The 17,729-nt window shown below is 41.2% G+C and overlaps 3 protein-coding genes across 5 annotated transcripts; all 3 read right to left on the reverse strand.

Annotated features, from left to right (window-relative positions):
* Positions 1-11,223: 11,223 nt before the first annotated feature.
* LOC128257955 (prolyl 4-hydroxylase subunit alpha-2) lies at positions 11,224-13,254 on the reverse strand. Of its 3 annotated transcripts, none has more exons than XM_052989280.1 (7): positions 13,035-13,254; positions 12,827-12,978; positions 12,625-12,775; positions 12,374-12,567; positions 11,671-12,317; positions 11,444-11,612; positions 11,224-11,384 (listed from the first exon to the last, which is right to left on the reverse strand). In XM_052989280.1, the coding sequence occupies exons 1-7, from the start codon at positions 13,229-13,231 to the stop codon at positions 11,287-11,289; spliced, it is 1,608 nt and encodes a 535-aa protein (XP_052845240.1). In that variant the 5' UTR covers positions 13,232-13,254; the 3' UTR covers positions 11,224-11,286. The 3 variants fall into 3 exon arrangements, with proteins under 3 accessions (XP_052845240.1, XP_052845248.1, XP_052845257.1); XM_052989288.1 differs by having other exon boundaries at positions 12,841-12,978; positions 13,035-13,174; XM_052989297.1 differs by lacking the exon at positions 13,035-13,254 and having other exon boundaries at positions 12,837-12,963.
* Positions 13,255-13,402: 148 nt separating this feature from the next.
* Positions 13,403-15,493, reverse strand: LOC128257971 (prolyl 4-hydroxylase subunit alpha-1). The gene is made up of 7 exons (XM_052989310.1): positions 15,301-15,493; positions 15,091-15,242; positions 14,882-15,032; positions 14,633-14,826; positions 13,909-14,528; positions 13,672-13,840; positions 13,403-13,617 (listed from the first exon to the last, which is right to left on the reverse strand). The coding sequence occupies exons 1-7, from the start codon at positions 15,435-15,437 to the stop codon at positions 13,535-13,537; spliced, it is 1,506 nt and encodes a 501-aa protein (XP_052845270.1). The 5' UTR covers positions 15,438-15,493; the 3' UTR covers positions 13,403-13,534.
* Positions 15,494-15,693: 200 nt separating this feature from the next.
* On the reverse strand, positions 15,694-17,636 carry LOC128252160 (prolyl 4-hydroxylase subunit alpha-1). Its single transcript, XM_052979664.1, has 7 exons — positions 17,448-17,636; positions 17,088-17,381; positions 16,835-17,034; positions 16,226-16,773; positions 16,084-16,140; positions 15,881-16,025; positions 15,694-15,819 (listed from the first exon to the last, which is right to left on the reverse strand). Exons 1-7 carry the CDS (start codon positions 17,615-17,617, stop codon positions 15,785-15,787), a joined length of 1,449 nt encoding a protein of 482 aa, XP_052835624.1. The 5' UTR covers positions 17,618-17,636; the 3' UTR covers positions 15,694-15,784.
* Positions 17,637-17,729: the final 93 nt, after the last annotated feature.

The raw sequence follows: 17,729 nt of genomic DNA on the forward strand, positions 1-17,729 counted from the left end.
CAGGCCACAAAGAAAGAGTTCAATAGCAGCCGAAGGAATGATGATTCGAGTTCAATGTCAAATCGCTGACCTCTGGTAGAGGATGGCCAAAAATGGGTGGCAACAGATTGCGCATACGACCTGTTGAAACAGTCGAAAGTCGCAGTTGCAAAAAGCCCCAAAAGAAGCGAATAAAAACGCAGAATTATAAACAAAAACAGCCTACGTGGAGAAAAGAGAAGAGAGGAGGGCCATAAAGAGCCTAGCAAAAGTACAGAATTTATGTGTATAAGTAAACCACGAAGGTCATATTAAATTGCCATAAAGTGCTATCGATTTTATCTGCAACAATGAGAGAAGGAAAATCGCTGCGCACAAGAAAATGCTACAGCATCCTAACGAGGACACTGACACCGCCGAGAAAATGGGAGGGAAGTGTGAGGGGCAAAGCGGAGGGAAAGCAAAGAAAAGAAACAGGGGAAAAATAAAGCAGCGGGCAGTCGAAAAATCCATAAAGAGGCGCGTCTGCGAGGGGCCGAAAAGAAAAGTTTTTCCCTTGCTCCTTTTGTGTGTGGCCTCCTATTTTTCCGCTCCCTCCCTGCTTCTCATCCCTTTGGCCACTGGCTAATTAGAAAAGTTTTCCCCTTTCCATTCGGGCGAGTAGCTTCGCGCTCATAGGTGCGAGTAGCCGAGTCGCCATTTTTTAGCCCACGTGGCGTATGAGCGACGGAGACGGAGCGACGCTGGTGTCACACCTACTTACCTACCACACGTAGCCAGGAGCTCAACCATTGGCTGGCATAAATCACAGTTACCCCCGGCCCCCCATTTTCCGCATTTCCCAGCATTTTCCTCCTGACGAAGCGGAGCACCTAACGCACTCGGAGAGACACACCTTCATTTGTGGAGAGGAGCAGGGGCTGGGTTCTAGTTAGCTCGAGTTTCCCGGCGCACCTGCTTCGCTCTCTCGGCTTTCTCTCTCTCTCTCTTTCTCTTTCTCCCGCTTTCTCATTTGTATTTACCTAAGACAGCAGTGGAAAAGTGGATATAAAAAAAAAGGAAAAGGAAAAGCTGGCAAAAAACCGAGTACCTAACGAGCAAAAGCTGCGCACCTAAACCTGCGCTACACAAAAACTCCAGACGAGCTGAGAGCACCTCACAAACACTCACGCACACTGGGAAAAGCGGAGGAGGAAAAGCGGCGGAGAGGAGGCAGAGGAAAAGCGGCAGGGAAAAGGTGAAAGCCGAGCCACCAGATGAGAACAGGCGACGTTGACGAGCACACGACGAGGGAAAATGACGATGACGTTGATGGGAAAAATAAAGCAAGATGGGGGAAGAACAGAGGAAAGTGCGGGAGAAATATAGCAAAATAAGTACAATATGGGAAATAAATAGTGGCCAGCTGAAGCTAAAGAAAACATTAAAATAAAACCGGGGTAAATAATGAAAAATCGTAAAATCAAACCAAAGGGTAATACGTTTTTTATTCGGAGAAATCAAGAAAAGGGTTATAGTTTTATAGTGGCATAAATCACAGAGAAAATTTGCAGCTATGATTTTCTTTTGGCCGTCGGAAAAACACATGGAGCCCCACCCCCAAGTGGAAAACCCCTCGAAGGTGCTTAGCTTTGGTTGGCTGCCAACATTTTCGTGCTCACCTTAAAAAGCGTAGGTAGCACGGCCATATATGGCACTGAGTGCAAGCGAGACAGCAGGACAGGCAACAACCTGGCTGTGATTGTGTGTGTGTTGGCCAGAATATCTGTGTGTATGTGTGTGGCTGTGTGTGTGATTGTATCTGTGAGAGCGAAGCTAACGAACGAAAAACGCACGACGAATAACAACTGTAACTTGCGGTTGAGGTTGCAGCTGGGTAACTCAAAGGGGGGCTGGAAAATCTTGGGAAGGGGGTGGAAAATTTAGGGATGGGGGCTTTCACACAGGTAAGAGAGAGAGGTAACAGCGCAGCTGGCACCTACATCTAGGCATGCCGCACTCTTCTAGCCAAAACGACGACAACGAGGCCAAAACGAAGACGATGGGCCAACACCTAAAGCAGGTACATATAGACACATATATACACACAAATGGGGAGCGAGGGGAGGGGGGGGGCTCCTGACGCAGGTAGATTGGTGGATGCGTAAGGTACATTATATATATCTCAGCCAGACTTCAAGCACGTGTCGAGACATTCTCTGAGGTGTGAGCAAAGGACATGCGCAGTGCCAAACTCTCTTTCGACATACGGAAAAACTTTCGCTGTTAACTAACAGCAGGGGAAATTCAGGGGCAGCTATTAACATGGCCCCATATCGTGTGCGAAAATGCAAAAGAAAAATTCATAAATAATGTTAATTTATTTTAGCCACTGCAGCTGTCTTCGCCTGACAGTTGGCCCAAGATATGGCCATAAAATACAACCCACACACACTCACACTCTTGGAGACATTGACCCACAAAGGAAATTAACATAATTGTTGATTCTTGCATTTTATTGTCGAGTGCGTTCTGGCCTTGTCCTTAGCCGAATCGATTTTGTGTAAAATATAAGTGCCAAAACTGATGATAAAGCATTTGTCCAGGGAGCGGAGAAAATTAAAGGGTCACGCCATCCACTCGAAGTGCACAAAAGTAAGGCAGTGTACAAGAAAAGGGTCAGTTTTATATTGTGGCATTTTATCCTTAATCCATGAATTTTGTTAACGTCAATTTATGATGTTTTTGATTTTTGGTTTAAGACAGTTCTTTATTGTTTGTGATAATTTACCAAATTAATAAATTACCAAATATAAACAAAATAATTATACATTCATAACATTAAACTTCCTCTGTCGCAAAAAACTGTTTCCTCTAATCGAATTTTAATTTCTATTGATGGCACTTGTTGACCTTTCTCCGAAAAGAGAGAACAGAAAAGTTTTGCATACGCCATTTTGCCCCGCAACAAGCCAACCAAATTTGCATTGTTGTCCCTTTTGGGAGGAGACCAAATGAAAACTTTGCTCGCACTTTTCACGCTTCTTTTTAGGGCCGTCGATGGAAAACGGAGCAACAGGACGCAGAGTGAACTTTCCTTGTTGCTCTTTTGGCTGCTACAAATAACCGGCATCAACTTTAATCACCTGCTTAATTAAATCAGTTTCGCCCGTCGCAGGTCGCCAACTTCTTTTTTCCCCCACTTTTGCAGGATGGTCATTGTTCTGTTGTCCTGACTCCTGGCTGCCTGCATAAATTATGTGCTGCATAATCACCTACAAGCGTTCTATTTAAGCTCCTGGCAAGTGTCCTTTGCTCTCCATCCCCGTAGCTCCTTGTTTTCTGGCCACTTTTTTCCTGCTGGTCGCTGATGGCCGATAAAGTTCTTAAATCATTTACGTTTTCCTTGCCTTTTCTTTATTTTTTCTTCGGTGTGGTTTTCATTTGCTTAATGCTTGCGTTGAGTTTTTGTTTTAACGCAAGATTCAAATGCGGATTTATGTTTTTTAATTCCATTAGATCGTATTTTTCTGAGGTGAAGATTAAGATTACCATCAGCGGTAATGACGGTAAACTAAAACGGAGTAAAGGCAATTTAAAAAAAAAACGTTTAAGAATGTTAAGCCATCTGTGAAAGAATACATAAAAGTGCAGTTTTCGCCCCAAGATTTGTTTAAAAAATATAGCTTGAAAATATTTTTCGTTGAAATATTCATGTTTTTTTTTTTTTTGGATATTTGGTACTTGGAATCCATGTACCCACTAAACAACCAATGCTAACCCAATATAAAAGAAGCATAAAACACTGAAATATTACATGTTTATTTGACGTATAACTTTTGTTATCAATTGCTACCCCCATAAATAAGCCATCGATGTTTGTTCAATTGTAAGCGAAACTACAAAAGCAATTAACAAACACACGAGGTTAATTGGCAGCCCCCGACCTTCACTCCCCAATTTCAGAGTCCCTCCTTCTATGGTTAATGTAATGGACCGCAATTTACGTCAACTTAATACTCATTTCTGGGCAAGAGTTTTTCGGCTGCTCCAAGGATATGTGTGTGAATGGGGAGCTGGGTATGCCGAATGGGTGGTCCAGTGAGGTTGATTTGCTGCTCCATTTCTCGCACCACTCGAAACGCCTAGGTAAGATTTATGGGAGTGTGGGGGAGTGTAGTCATTTCTTGACTCAAAGGACCTCAAGTGTGCAACGCAATTTGGTGAAAGTATCAAATTTCTTCCACAAAACACTTTCACCACGGCATCGCCAGCTTCCTTTTGATTTTTTCCCTGCTACTGCGGCCACTGGACGTAGAAAAGTAAACAGAAGGTTAATGGATTTGACACACGGTTCCCAGGCATCTACGGCACTTGGGCGTGAAATGGATATGCTTTCAGGCTAGGCACACACGATAAGGTCGGAGGAGGTGGAACGAAATCGGAGGAAAGGGCATTGCTTTGTTTACTCACAGCACATGTAAAGATCCTTAAAGATGTGGTTGTCCAAAAAGTACAGCTCTATGAGTTTATTACGTTAAGTTATTATATAAGTTTATAGGAATTGCATTTTAAGGCAGAGAACGTTTTTTAAAAATTTTAAATATATTTGGGTTTTGGGAGTCCTTTATACACTACAAAACTTAATCCATCTATCCACATCGATCAAATTGAATCTACAAAAAAGATCCCATTTATCCTAGAAATCTCCAAATCGTTTCCAATTTTGCTCTACATTTTTCCTAGCTTAAGTTGCGTTTGCACTTGAAGCTAATGCTTGACTTTCTGAGCAACTTTAATTTGTTTTCCCACTCTGTTTGGAAAATTCACCCACCAATTCGCATTGCTGGTCGTGTTTATTTAAACTTTCGCTGCACGTCCTCGCAGCCAGAAGCTGCAGGCTCAAAGTTCCAATCAGTCGTGCCTTTTGCCGTCTGGCTGACAATTGGCCAGGACACTCAGGACATTCGCCCATTCCGCAGCGGCACGTGCTTGCTGGGGGGAACGAAATAAGGCGAAGAAAACTGCAACTGTTTACGGGAAATTCGCGCAGTTTTTTGCTCCATTTCACTTTCACATCCACATCCAAATAACAAATAAATGCAGCTGCAAATAAATCATGTGCGAAGGTGTCCTTAGCCACCGCAGGCAATCTGCGCCACTGACAGTTTTAATGCCGAATGAAGTCCTGTCTGCCCAGCCACTCCCCCTTTTTTCCACACCCCCCAACCACCTCCCACCACCCACTCCCAAGGTCTCGCACTTGTGGCATATGTGTGACGTTTCAATATCCTGTTGCGTGATTTTTATTTTCATATTTTTTATGGAGATTTTCCCGGTGCGTGTGTGTGAGGATGTGAGGTTGTGAGGTTGTGAGAATGCTACGTGAAAAGTCGCAAGTCACAAATCAAAATGCTCGCCATTGTTTGGCTTCGGTTTTGGTTCCACTCTGTATGTTTTTGTTTTCGCATGTTCTTCTTGTTGGCTTCGCTTCGTTTAGGCCTTTGAGCTGTCTACTTAGGGGGTTTGGTGTATATACCCATAAGGGGTTTGGTGGTACAGATAAAGAGTCACGCCAGCAGCCAATAAATCAAAATATGTATTGCTCGCCCCCATAACTTGATTTTTATACCGTTTTGTGTTAGTTGTTGATTTTCTGATTTATGTCACGGTGGTTTTGCTTTGTGTTTTGGGTTTCTGATAAGGCAAAAGTTCAAATTGGGAAAGTTAATTGAGCAAGAGTTCACTTTAAAAATTGCTATCCTGATAAATTAGAAAGTTTCGTTACCATTACAAAAATCAAAAGTATTTAAATAAACTGTTTCCAAGCAACTTAAGATCATACAGGTTTTCCTTTTTAATATTGGATTTCTTTGAAAAAATCTATATCTTTTCCTTAACGTTTTTTATGCATCCAATTTCCACACATATTGCACTACCTAAATCCACAACGTCCGCCCTTACTCTCATCTTAGTTGAGCAGAATTGTAATATCCATTTACTACAAGAGCTGGCAAAGTTTTCCAATACCATTTGCCATAATTCTGCTTTGCACATTGACACCTAACCGAAAGGCGTTCAATAAGAGCCAAAAGACAAGGCGGAGAAAAAATTGGAAGGAGCCATGGGTTGGCTCTAAAAAATTCTGAAAAGCACTCGAAATCTTGGACAACACTTTTCCGACTTGGACATGGACACTTAACTGACAATGTCTGACCTTTTCAGCAGCAGAAGTTGAAAAGTAAAAGCAAAATTTAAGCAAAATCGCACGAAGACATAACAAAATTTTTGATGTATGTACAAATGTGCGGGGTCCGTTGCAAAAGGGAGGGAACACTCTTTTGTAAGGGGGGATTGGAAAATGCTTACGTGATGTTTAAGTTTTGTGTGAAGGTCGCAGGGAGGTTAGGGGAGGAAAAAGCAAGGAGGAGTTGGACAAGTCAAGTCAGCGCATTGTTGCATATGTAAAGAAAAGCCTGGAAAACGGGAAAACTCCAAAGGGAAGGGCTGTGAAAATGAAGATGGAGACGGCGCCTTTGTGTCACAAGTTGCCAACACATATTTCCCGACTCCACGAGGAGTTCCCTAGTCAAACTTAAAACTGTCAAAAGTTTGGCCATCTCTTTCTAGCTGTTTGCACCCATCTCTATCTCCCCTCCTCCACCCGTCTCTGTCTATACGTGAGGCTTCCACATTTGGCCGCCTGTCAACAGCTGCTCCTCAAATGCAGTTCAATATTGATTCAACTTTCTGGCCAACAACTCGGCTATTAAAAGCGCATTAAAAGCCGTGAAAATAGGGGGTGATAAAAGGTTAAAGGGTGCAGAATGTGGTGTTAAGGGGAGAGAAAGCCGCTTAGCCACAAGGAATTGCATTCTCTGTTTTATTGGAAGCTCACCTTAAGCGCTTAGCTCTTTGATTACAATTTTGATTTTCACACCGGAGAAAATATTGCAATTCAGTTGGTTTAACTAAATGACACATAACTATACGTGGAATAAAAATAAAACTTTCTACTCCCATGTAAAAACTTTAGGATAAAAAGGTTTAAACTGCCTCTAATCACCTTCTCCGACCACACCATAGAATAGCCCCAAGGACAAGCAAACAACAGCTGCCTGCAAGTATGCTACAATAAACTGTACTGCACTAGGTACAGTAAGGCCTGCGACAAGGGACAGCACTTAAGAGGTCTACCCATAGAATATCCTTGAACCAGGATGCACTGTTTTAAGGGGAGTAGTGAGTGTGAGTGTTGTTCCGTCCGCCGGTTGTTGCGTGTTTACGCAACGTAACCAAAGTCAAAACCTCGATTAGGATTCAATCTGCTGCTGCGGGCAACACTGGCTACGTTATTTGTCCTTGTTGTTGTTATCCTATGACCCCATCCCACCCCAATTACAGCCCCATTCATGCCCACATCCCCTTTTCACTGAATTCACGCAGTTCAGGCAACAAAGTCAAACCGATTAAAACACACGCACGGGGTTAGGGACAGACAAGTCCGGATGGATAAGTTATGCTTCAGACTAGGAGATACCCATTTAAAAGAACATTTGGGTTGGTAGCCAAATATAAGCTGAAATGAATAGAAGTGAGATAAAAAATGTCACAAGCTCAATAAGATGATTATAACAATAGAAAAATATTCGGAATTGCAAGAGGTACAGAAATTTTGTAAAACCCTTCTCGTAGATATATGACTAAAATGTTGAAAATGAACATAAAGGTACAAAATGTATTATGTGATATTTTTGGAAAAGATTTCTATTCACATAAATTTAAGTTGTTAAGAAAAAAAAGTGTTCAGCATACCCCTAATTTAAACTTTAAGTGAGTAGAGGGTACAACAAGTGCACAGACAGGACCTCAGCTCCATTGTCCGGCCGTGTCCTTTTGTGTATGCATAGGTAGTCGCAACGTAGTCCACTCCGATACAGTGGAGCTCTGAAGCTCCGGAGCGGTATTCTTCAAGGGGCAATTAACTGTTAAGCTTGCAAACAGCGACAGCAAAAAAGTGAAAAATCAAGCGAAAAAAATAGTTGTCTCGCTTGATGGAGCGGTATGCGAGGGATGTGTGGCGGGACTTGCATAGATTAGATTTCAGCTGAAGCAGGCTGCCGCCACCCGGGCACCCGGCCACGCCCCCCTGTCCGCCTCTCTGCCTCTCCGGGAATCCACGATCCCCGTGCAGTGGCGAAATATTTGCAGCTGCCACAAAAGCGGGGACCGCACAGTGGCGGCCATAAAAGAGCCATTAACGCCAGGAGCTCGGACCAGCCACCGCCCTCTCTTCGCCCCCTCCGCATTTCCTTGGGGATAATTTAAAGCGCTTAAATTCGGGGCGGTGAAAATGCTTGAGTGGAAACTGTCAGCAACATCAGCGCATCCAATTGTCAATTAGCCAAGGTGCAAGAAATTAAATTAAAAACCGCAGAAAACAGCGAAGAAATCAACAACGAACAATAAAAAAGAGGGTGTGACTCCACCTTGAAGATTGAATATATTTTTGGTAAACTCCCCTCCCAATTGGGTCGGTTTCACACAAAAACACCAGCGAACACGAAACCAATTTAAGTTGAAGAAAAACAAAAAAAAGACAGTCATTAAAAGCCTGGTTTATATAACCCAAAAATATATACTCTTTAAAATGAATGTCTTTATTGTGTAATCGATTCATTTTAAGTTTAACATGGTTAAGGTTTCAAAACGAAAAAAACTACAACACAATAATGAACCCTTAAAGGTAATTTTATTTTAATTTACAAAATATATAAATCTGTAATTTTAACTTTTAAGTATAAGATTTAAATTAATTGATTAATCATATGATTGCAGAGCTGGGCTATTTCATTAAATAAATTCAATTAAATAATGATTTTTGTGATTCAAATAAAATCGTATAAATATTTTCTAAACTTATTTCGTTAATGCAATTCCAAGCTTACAATAAATTCATAAATCCGCTCCAGAAGAGTATAGAAAGGGGAGATAGAACCCTAGACACTCGAAGGACACTCATCAAGGAGCAAGGACAGGACCACGCCCAGCTGTCTCAACAGTCTAGAGCAAATTAATTTGTCGAGTGTCCGTTGCAGCCAGAGAGCCTTGAAACGAAGGCCACTCTGAAGGTGCATCAATGAGTTGGCAATGTGGAAAAGATTTTCCTATTTTCCCCATCCTCCCCATCTACTATTTCCCCCTTCCTTTTCCATCCCACCACATTGTGGAAAAATCTTTCAGCGGAAATCTCAATCTGCGCTTGAGCAAATTGTTGTTTAAATAAAAATTTAAAGCAAATTGCTACGCGGAAGTAAATCGTTTTGTGGTAATGGCGGATAAAAAATGTAAGCCACAGCATATCAAATTACCCCGCAGCTGGAAGAGGAGATGGAACCAGATGACAAAGTGCGTGGTTTCCGGAGGATGGGGGTGTAACAAGGTGTAGCCCAAAGTAAGTCAGCTCCTTGATAAGTGGGCACTGGCTGGGGGTGGATTCATCCCGGGATGCGGTTGACAGTCGGGCGCGTTTTGATGCGATGCTGAAAAATTGTTGCTAATTTTTTAACAGTCAACGAAGACGGAGATTGTATCGCATTTCAGGGGAGACGCCGTCGAGTGCAAATGGTTGGCATTTTAATTTTATTAGAACAGGAGCAACAAGCATCATAAGAAAATCCCTTAAAGGATTTTAAATTGAAGATCTAGCTCTGAGATAGACGATACAGAAGCAATTAAGGGGAATCACTTGGCTTTATAGGCTTACACATATTTAACTAAAGTACTTAGTATCAAAACTCATATGCAAATTCGGTTTATTATTTGAAATTACTAGATTCTTACTTGACAGGGATTTTACTCGACATATAAATTATGTCTAAAATTTCAGATGCCCAAAATGATAAGCAGGAATTCCCCGGATGTAACGAATGCACCTTTCACCACAGAAACAGAAGCTCATTGTCTTTTGTACAGCTCCCCAACCGATTTCCCAATGCAATTTAAGCAGCCGCAGAAAAATGTTGCCAACATATTTTGCACAATGTTTTCGTACGCACACAGGAGCAAAAAGGGCAGACGAACGACTTGAGGGATTTTGCTGAAATGACATTTGGCTCCGCATGTGACAGCATGTGAAGGAACACGAAGGGCAGGAGGTACAACAAGTACAGGAGCAGCCGTTGGCATTGAAAAAAGCAATTTAAGTCATGAACAGAGCTGTAGGAAGAAGTACATGGTATACTCGCTAGGTAGGTAGTTGGAAATCAGTACTGAACTGATTTTGGAGATTTATTTTGGAACCAAATTTGGAGTACTTTTTAGCCTATCACGGCTACATAATTTAAATGTATTAATACATTTTCTACCAAACTACTAAATATAAATTTTGGCGAAATCAAACATGCCATTTTTTATTAAATCATAAAATACTATCAATTTATAGCTAACCTTAATTAGAAACCAACAAGCTATATAAAGGCCTTCCGTTAATTTTAAGAATGGTACTTTTTCACTAAATAAATCACCTAAAATAGTACCTTGCAAACACACTTCCTTTCCCCCCACTTTAAGCAAGAAAACACACAGATGAACGCGAACAGTGGCACACGCATGCCAATTTTAGCCATCTTCCTGCCCTTTGCGCCCATCACTCATCCGCAGGGTGTGCGCAAATTTTGATAAATTGCCGCCGTTACCTTTTGGCCAACAGTTGTCGGGCGAAAAACCTGCATACATATGTTGTCTGGCAGATGAAAGGACTCAATCCGGGAAGGTGAAATCAAGACAAATGCATTGCACTCTTCAAGGAGAGAAGTGCACGCCATTAATCTTAATTGAAACCCAAGTCGGCAACGGCAATGGAATTGGAAAACTTTCCTTTATAGAGCCAAGCAAACAGGAAGCGAGCAAACAATAAATCTGCGAAATTATTAGCAGCGCCAATCGAAATCGAAGTGCAAACTTGAAAGGAACTTTCGAAGAGAATGGGAGCAGATTTTGGGGCAAAGGGAAGATTACTTTCAGCCAGGCGTGATAAATGGCAAAGCGGTGAACCACAGGGAAGTTGCGGCTAATTGAATTTAATTGCCCACTTAATGGTGCAATGAGCTGATGACCAATGCCAGCCAAGAAAACGAATCGAATTGCCAAATGAAGTCAAGGTATGGAGCAAAACTTAAGAGGAAAACTAATAAGAGATGGGAAGAAAAAAACTAATAAATAAAGATGAGTAAGCAAGCTTTAATAATAGTACACAATAAATTGAAATATTTTATATATTGGCTTTAATTTAGTTCGTTCCACTTCTTGTGTTTGTTTAATTTATGTTTAGTTTGAAATCGTTTTGCTGAAGTTACGTCTTCGAGGAGGAAGCACGGCGGGAAGTAGGAACATCTGATCTAGTTCGTAAATCCAACGTGTCATAACTGCAAGAAATTAGTATTCAATATGCTATATTAAAGAATTACTTATTTGCCAAGCTTACCCAACTTGTTGCCAGATATTAGAGGACAAGCGCCATGAAGGGTCCGTTTGTCATAGTCGTAGGACTCGCCATCCAGGTTGTGCCAAAATAAAGCCGATCCCTTCTGAGGTTGCACAATGAGATTAATTTTGGGAAATACAGTAGCTCCACCGTGCTCCACATTATTTAGCTGTTAATTAAAATTCTATTTTAAAGCCAAAAAGTTAAAAGTCGTTCTTCTAACTTACATAAAACAGAACAGTGGCAAAGCGATCGCCAACGGCCTCCAAGTACGAGGTCTTGAGGTCGAAAAAGTCATGATGTGGCACGAAATGACCCCCAAATCCGTACTTCATAAACTGCATTTTTTTGGCACTGCGCATATTAAGACCCGTAATGTCACCAACTCTTTGATTAATGCGTCTTAAAACCTCCTGATCATAGTATTCCGTGTACTTATGAGGAAGCCACACCCCATCGGCTGTTCGACTGGAGGCAATTTGCTCCGTTCTGTTTTCGACTCGAAAGACCATTGTCCTCTCAAGGAATGGCCCACTCATCCGCACCAGTTTTTCGATCTCTGCATCGCTTAAAACATTGTGATAGAGCACTACATAAGGATCTAGCGATAGTTCTTCGATCCGAAGAGGAGCTAGTCTCAGAAATGGCGAAGTGGTTGCATTGTAACGACAGTGAAGCCTCGTGGTTTTTGATTCATTCAACTGTCTTCTGCTCCCAGAGCGACAGAGTTTATTAAATACTCCTCCTGATTCGCAAGACTCCAAGCTGACAGTTGTTTTTGGGGTATTTTCATAGAAGTGCCGAGCAAGAGCATTACCAGCTTCTCCAAAATTGGAATCATTCACCAGCATTTCACGAGCGATGGATACGTTTCCTGAAGAAAATGTATATATAGATTGGAATAATCCCTTCTCAATTTAAAATACCCACCATTGGCAACTAGAGAGCGAGCAAGCAGCAAAGTAATATCCATGTTGCTGACCCCAATAACCTCATTGTATTTACGCGGTTGTTTTAACAAGAAGTTGTTGGCCGTATTTAGCCAACTGGAGGCTATTTGGTATTTACCCGCCTTAAAAGAGAACTTTGCCAAGGCATAGCAATCACTAGCGGATAGGTGGCCACTATATAATAAATTTCTTGATTTAATGGTTTCTAGCAAATAATTTGGGGTAACCAACCTGTATTGCACTCCATCAACCAATCCTCTGGCCACCTTCTTAGGTTCTAAGCCATACGCATCAACTATGCGAAACATGGCCTGACTAGCCTCATCCAAATCATTCTGCGATGGAAGATCCCTACGCAGTTTCTCAATTGACGCAATTTGTCCTGAATTTTATAAAAACTTTAAATTAGCTGATGAAAGATCACAGATTTTACCTTGACCCACTGACTGCTGCATGAACTTCTCCACCGGCTCCCAATCCTCATGCATTTGACGGATGAGGGATAAGTGGTTTAAAGGATTGAACAGGTACACCTCTTCCCTGCCCTTGGCTGCTTTCAAAGGCTTTCTGAACTCCTTAGCTATCCTACAAAAAATAAATAAATTTATTTATTTATTCGTTACATTCATAATTTTCCCCACCTTTTCAGCACGTTGATTTTGTCTTGCAGCTTCACCGCATAACTATTTAGTAGGATAATAAGTTTTTTATCCTTTTCCAGCAATTCCATTTTCGCCTCCGCTGAAGTTACGTAGTTTATGCGTCCTTTATATCCCACAGCCATCGAGGTTAGTCCAAGGATGATAGGAACCATAAACAGAAGGTTACTCCTTATCATTTCTAGGTATCATGAGCAGCAACATCTAGAGCCTTATGAATTCGGTCGGTAACAGGGTTTAAGCTGCATGTTTAAAGCGATTAAAGTGTGACAAATGTCTGATTTTCTGTGGAGAATGAAAATAATGAGATGAAATGGTAGGTGAACAAAATCCAGAATAGGTTATATATGTACAAATGAAAGGTAAATGATTTCACAATATATTTATGTTGGTATCCAGACTGTAGATAAGATCTTACTAGATCCCACTTTTCACACAGGACTTGATATTCGCTTATAATTAAATTGAAAAAAGTGTAAAATCTATTCCACAAATGTTTGATTTCCTTTCCGATATACGGGTTGAATAAACATCTGATCCCATTCGTGTATCCAGGCTGCCATGGCTAAAAATAAATTACATTATTAGCCAGATATTAAATACAATTTTATGTACTTACCCCATTTGGAGCCACCGAAAATGGGACAAGCGGCATGTAAAGTCTTCTGTTCCACATCGTGCGTTTCTCCATTTAAATTATACCAGAACAAAACCTTACCTCGCTCTGCTGGTATTTTAATTTTTACCCACGGAAAAATGGTGGCACCACCATGTGGGACATCATTAAGCTAAAACAAGAAAAAGGAATGACTTTAAATAAATGGTTTGCAAATGACTAGCTCGATGATGAACTCACATAAAAGATAGCTGTGGCGATCCTATTACCTAAGACTTTAGTATCCGAGTTCGACTCGTTGTAATAGTCATAGTGTGAAGCGTAGTGAGCCCCAAACCCGTACTTGATGATATTCACAGGAAATCTGTCGTGGATTTTCAAGCCAGTGATATCACGTAACCTCTGGGTGAGGCGATCTAACACAGGTCCACTATTTGGATCCATATTTTTGTATGGCAGAAAGACTCCCAAAGCGGTGCGTCCGCTGCTCACTGTACCTATTTCATTTTTAAACACCTGGGTGGGCTTCAGTTTCGGTTCCGCCAAGCGCTTTAACTGCTCTATATCTTTATCAGGCAGAATGTCATGGTATACGACTATATACGGTTCCAGGGAGATCTCCTCCATTTTAAGCGGAGCTAAGATTAGAAACGGTGATGTGGTGGTATTATATCGACAGTGGAGCCTCGAAGGCTTTGGTGCAAACGAGGAACGACACAGCTCTTTGTAGTAATCTAGCAAAATGGGCGACAAATCATTTGCCTTGAAGGGATTAGATTCGAACTGGGCCAGCAAGTCAGTTGCATTCTCTGCGAGATCGGGCTGCTTCAACAGCACTTCTTTAGCTTGATCTTTCAGACCTAAGAAAGCAACAATTTGAAAGGTAATTTTTAATAATATACTGGCATTACTAAGAGCATTATTGATATGACAGCCTAAGGGCCTTAAATAAAGATACAATTACCTAATTCCACTAAACATCGTGTCTGCAGCAAGGCTACGTCCTTATGAGTCACTCCCAGAACTTCATGGACATCTGAATACAGTTTCTTCATCCGACTTTTTGTGTTTTTCAACCACTCAAATGACTTTTTAAAATACCCCCACTTGAAGTACATTCCTGCAATTTGGAAGCAGTCCAAAGCTGAAAGTGTAGATCTATGGATTGATCGGATATTAGATAATATATAACGATATCTACTTAGGGACTTACTTGTACTGAACGTTATCGACAAGACCTTTAGCCATTTCCCAAGGCTCCATTCCATAGGTTTCTGCTATTCGGAACATGGCGGCAGTCGCTTCATCTGTATCCGCCTGCCAGGGTAATTCTGGTAGTTTCTTTTTTAGAAAATCGATTTGTTCTGCAAACAAAGCGAGATAGAAAGGTAATTTTGAATCTTTATATGTTTTCTTTCCTACCTTCCCCCACTGGCTTTTTCATAAACTCTTCCAGATACTTCCAGTCCTGATACATATGTCGAATAAGAGGAAAACTGTTAAGAGGATTTCCCATATACTCCTCTTCTATACCTCTTGCTGCCTCCAGTGGCTGTCTTATCTCCCGAACAATCCTGTTAAAAAATGCAATTACCAATTTTGTATCTCAAAGATATACTTGCTTTAACTTACCTCTGTAGTTTTTCCACCTTTTCCTCGACTTGTTCGGCATATTTCTTTAAATTGCTGATCAATTCGGTGTCCAATTGCATCAAATCCATTTTCGCTGATTCTGTGATGAGGAACTCCTTGCGATTATCTAACTCCATGAAGCCATGACTTTTCCAACACAATAGCAAAAATATGAAAATGTGAACACCTTCGAGCAGCGTCATTTTGAAACTAATGATATCGGACAGTAAAAGGGCTTTTAAAGCATGTTTAATGCATTAGAAGTGTAGCTAATGTTTAATTTTCTGTTAAAAAAGAAATAAGCAAAGGAAAAGGGGGTTAACATCCACGAATCTAATTATTCCAAAAATCTAACGATTTATTCAGGATTTTAAAAAGTTATCCATGTTTGCAGATGGTTTAAAGTATTTATTGAGCCTTATAAGGGCAATTTTATGCACTATATATAAGTGAAATGTCTCCCCAGCTCCAAAAGCGCAATCGCTCATTCATCTTTCTTTAAAATAAACTTTATCATAACTGAAAAGAAAGATAAGAATGTAAGAATAAGACAATTAATAGGTTTATTTACGGAATTTACCTAATCCTTTGCCTATGATATTTGGACACACCGTAGTTGAATGTTCCTTATGATCCAGTGTGATCAACACGCTTCCCCTTTTGGGTTCCACAAAAATGCCTTCATTTGGCATGGTTATGGCCCCACCCAAAGGAACGTCTTTAAGCTGTACAACAAGTGCAAAATTATGAAGATCGCTTAAAACATATGTCAGCTCTACTTACAAATATCATTACAGTCGCCTCAACATCCTCCAAATCGAAAACTTTGAGTTTGGGAAACTAAACATTGGAAAGGAAAGTACATGTCAATGATGAAGTCAAATCAATCAAAATTTAAAGAACCTATAGTTTTTTGTTTTATTACCTTGTTGGTGTTCCGGAAGAGATTGAAGACTTCGAATGTCTTCAACTGGTCGTATTCGACTATGTAAAAGGTTTCCCAAAAATTTTCCATTCCCGTCATGTCCAAGACTCGCTCTTTGATGCGCTTCATCACCGGACTGTATCCATCGGAGATGGAACACCCGACGACGCCCTTTTGAAGCTCGAACTGGACATTTCGTGGACAGCGTTCGTAGGCGTTCTCCACGTGCTGTATTTCCGTTTCGAAAATGCTGTCCGGATAAATGATGGTGTAGGGATCCCGGGCAAGCATTTCGTACTTTAAGGGAGCATATGCCAGGAATGGATCAACCCAGTTATTATATTCGCACAGCAACTCGGCCTTGTGGGCGTAAAATTCGCCACGACAATGGCTCTCCAGACCGGTGGGATCTTGTTCAGGATGGAGTATGGGTTCCATGGGGTCCCTCAGACTAAACAACTCCATCTGGCTAAACTCCTGTATCAGATGCACATTCTGGGAGTTCAAATACAGTGCTGATCCATAAGCATCATATACGCCTTCTCGATCTGCAATTGATTGGCAAGGTTTAATATTTCGTTCAATAAATATCAAATAAAATATACTTACTCAGTTTGAACAGGGTCCTTGCCAGATCTCGATAGACCTGCCAGCGTGGTGCTCCCAGTAGATCGTACAGATCACTGTACCTTGAGTGGGTAAAGTTATGGGCAGCCACTTCGAGCCATTTGGCTGCCCCCAGGTAATCATGCTCCTCATACAGCTCCAATCCCAAGTGATAGCAGTCCAAAGGCGAAAGATGCAGGGGACTTTAAGAAAAAGAATTTTCAGTCAATTGAATATTTCAGCATGGATTTCAAACCTCTTGAATTCATTTTGTTCTACTAGATCAGCGGGTTCAAAGTCGTAGAACTGGCTCAAACTATTGACGTCCTTGGCCGCTTCCTTAAAGGCCAACTTTTTAGGGAGTTGCGGTAGTAGTAGCTCCATTTTGGCTATTTGCTCGGCGCCCACCTGCTCCTCCATATAAACCTGCCAACTGACCCAGTCCTGATGCATGTGTCTAATCAATCGAAAGGCATTTAGCGGATTGGAAAGGTACTCTTCTGGATAATGGTTGGCCTCGTCTATATCTTCGATGTACTCTTCCAAAGAACTGAGTAAATAACATGATTATTTTCTTATCAGTATAATTAGCTCTCAGTTTTATTTACAAACTCACTTGTTTATAAGGCTTATCTTTTCCTCCAGCTTTTCGGCATAGTCACGCAGAATCTGCAGGAGATCGCGTTCTAAATTCAGCATTCCTAGAACCCGCTTCTCATCGAAGGCCTTGCAAGTGGGACAACCCAGGATGAGTAGCAGAATAAGTGGCGCAAGTGGTACAGCCATGACGATAAGGTGTTCCAAGCTAAACTGATATGGAAAGAAAAAAAAACACCTGTGTAGGAACTTAATGAACCAGCGTAAGCCTAATATCTGTGACTAAACGTTTTATGTTCAT

This window comes from Drosophila gunungcola, chromosome 3R (genome assembly GCF_025200985.1).
Source record: "Drosophila gunungcola strain Sukarami chromosome 3R, Dgunungcola_SK_2, whole genome shotgun sequence".
Taxonomy (NCBI): Eukaryota; Metazoa; Arthropoda; class Insecta; order Diptera; family Drosophilidae; genus Drosophila; species Drosophila gunungcola.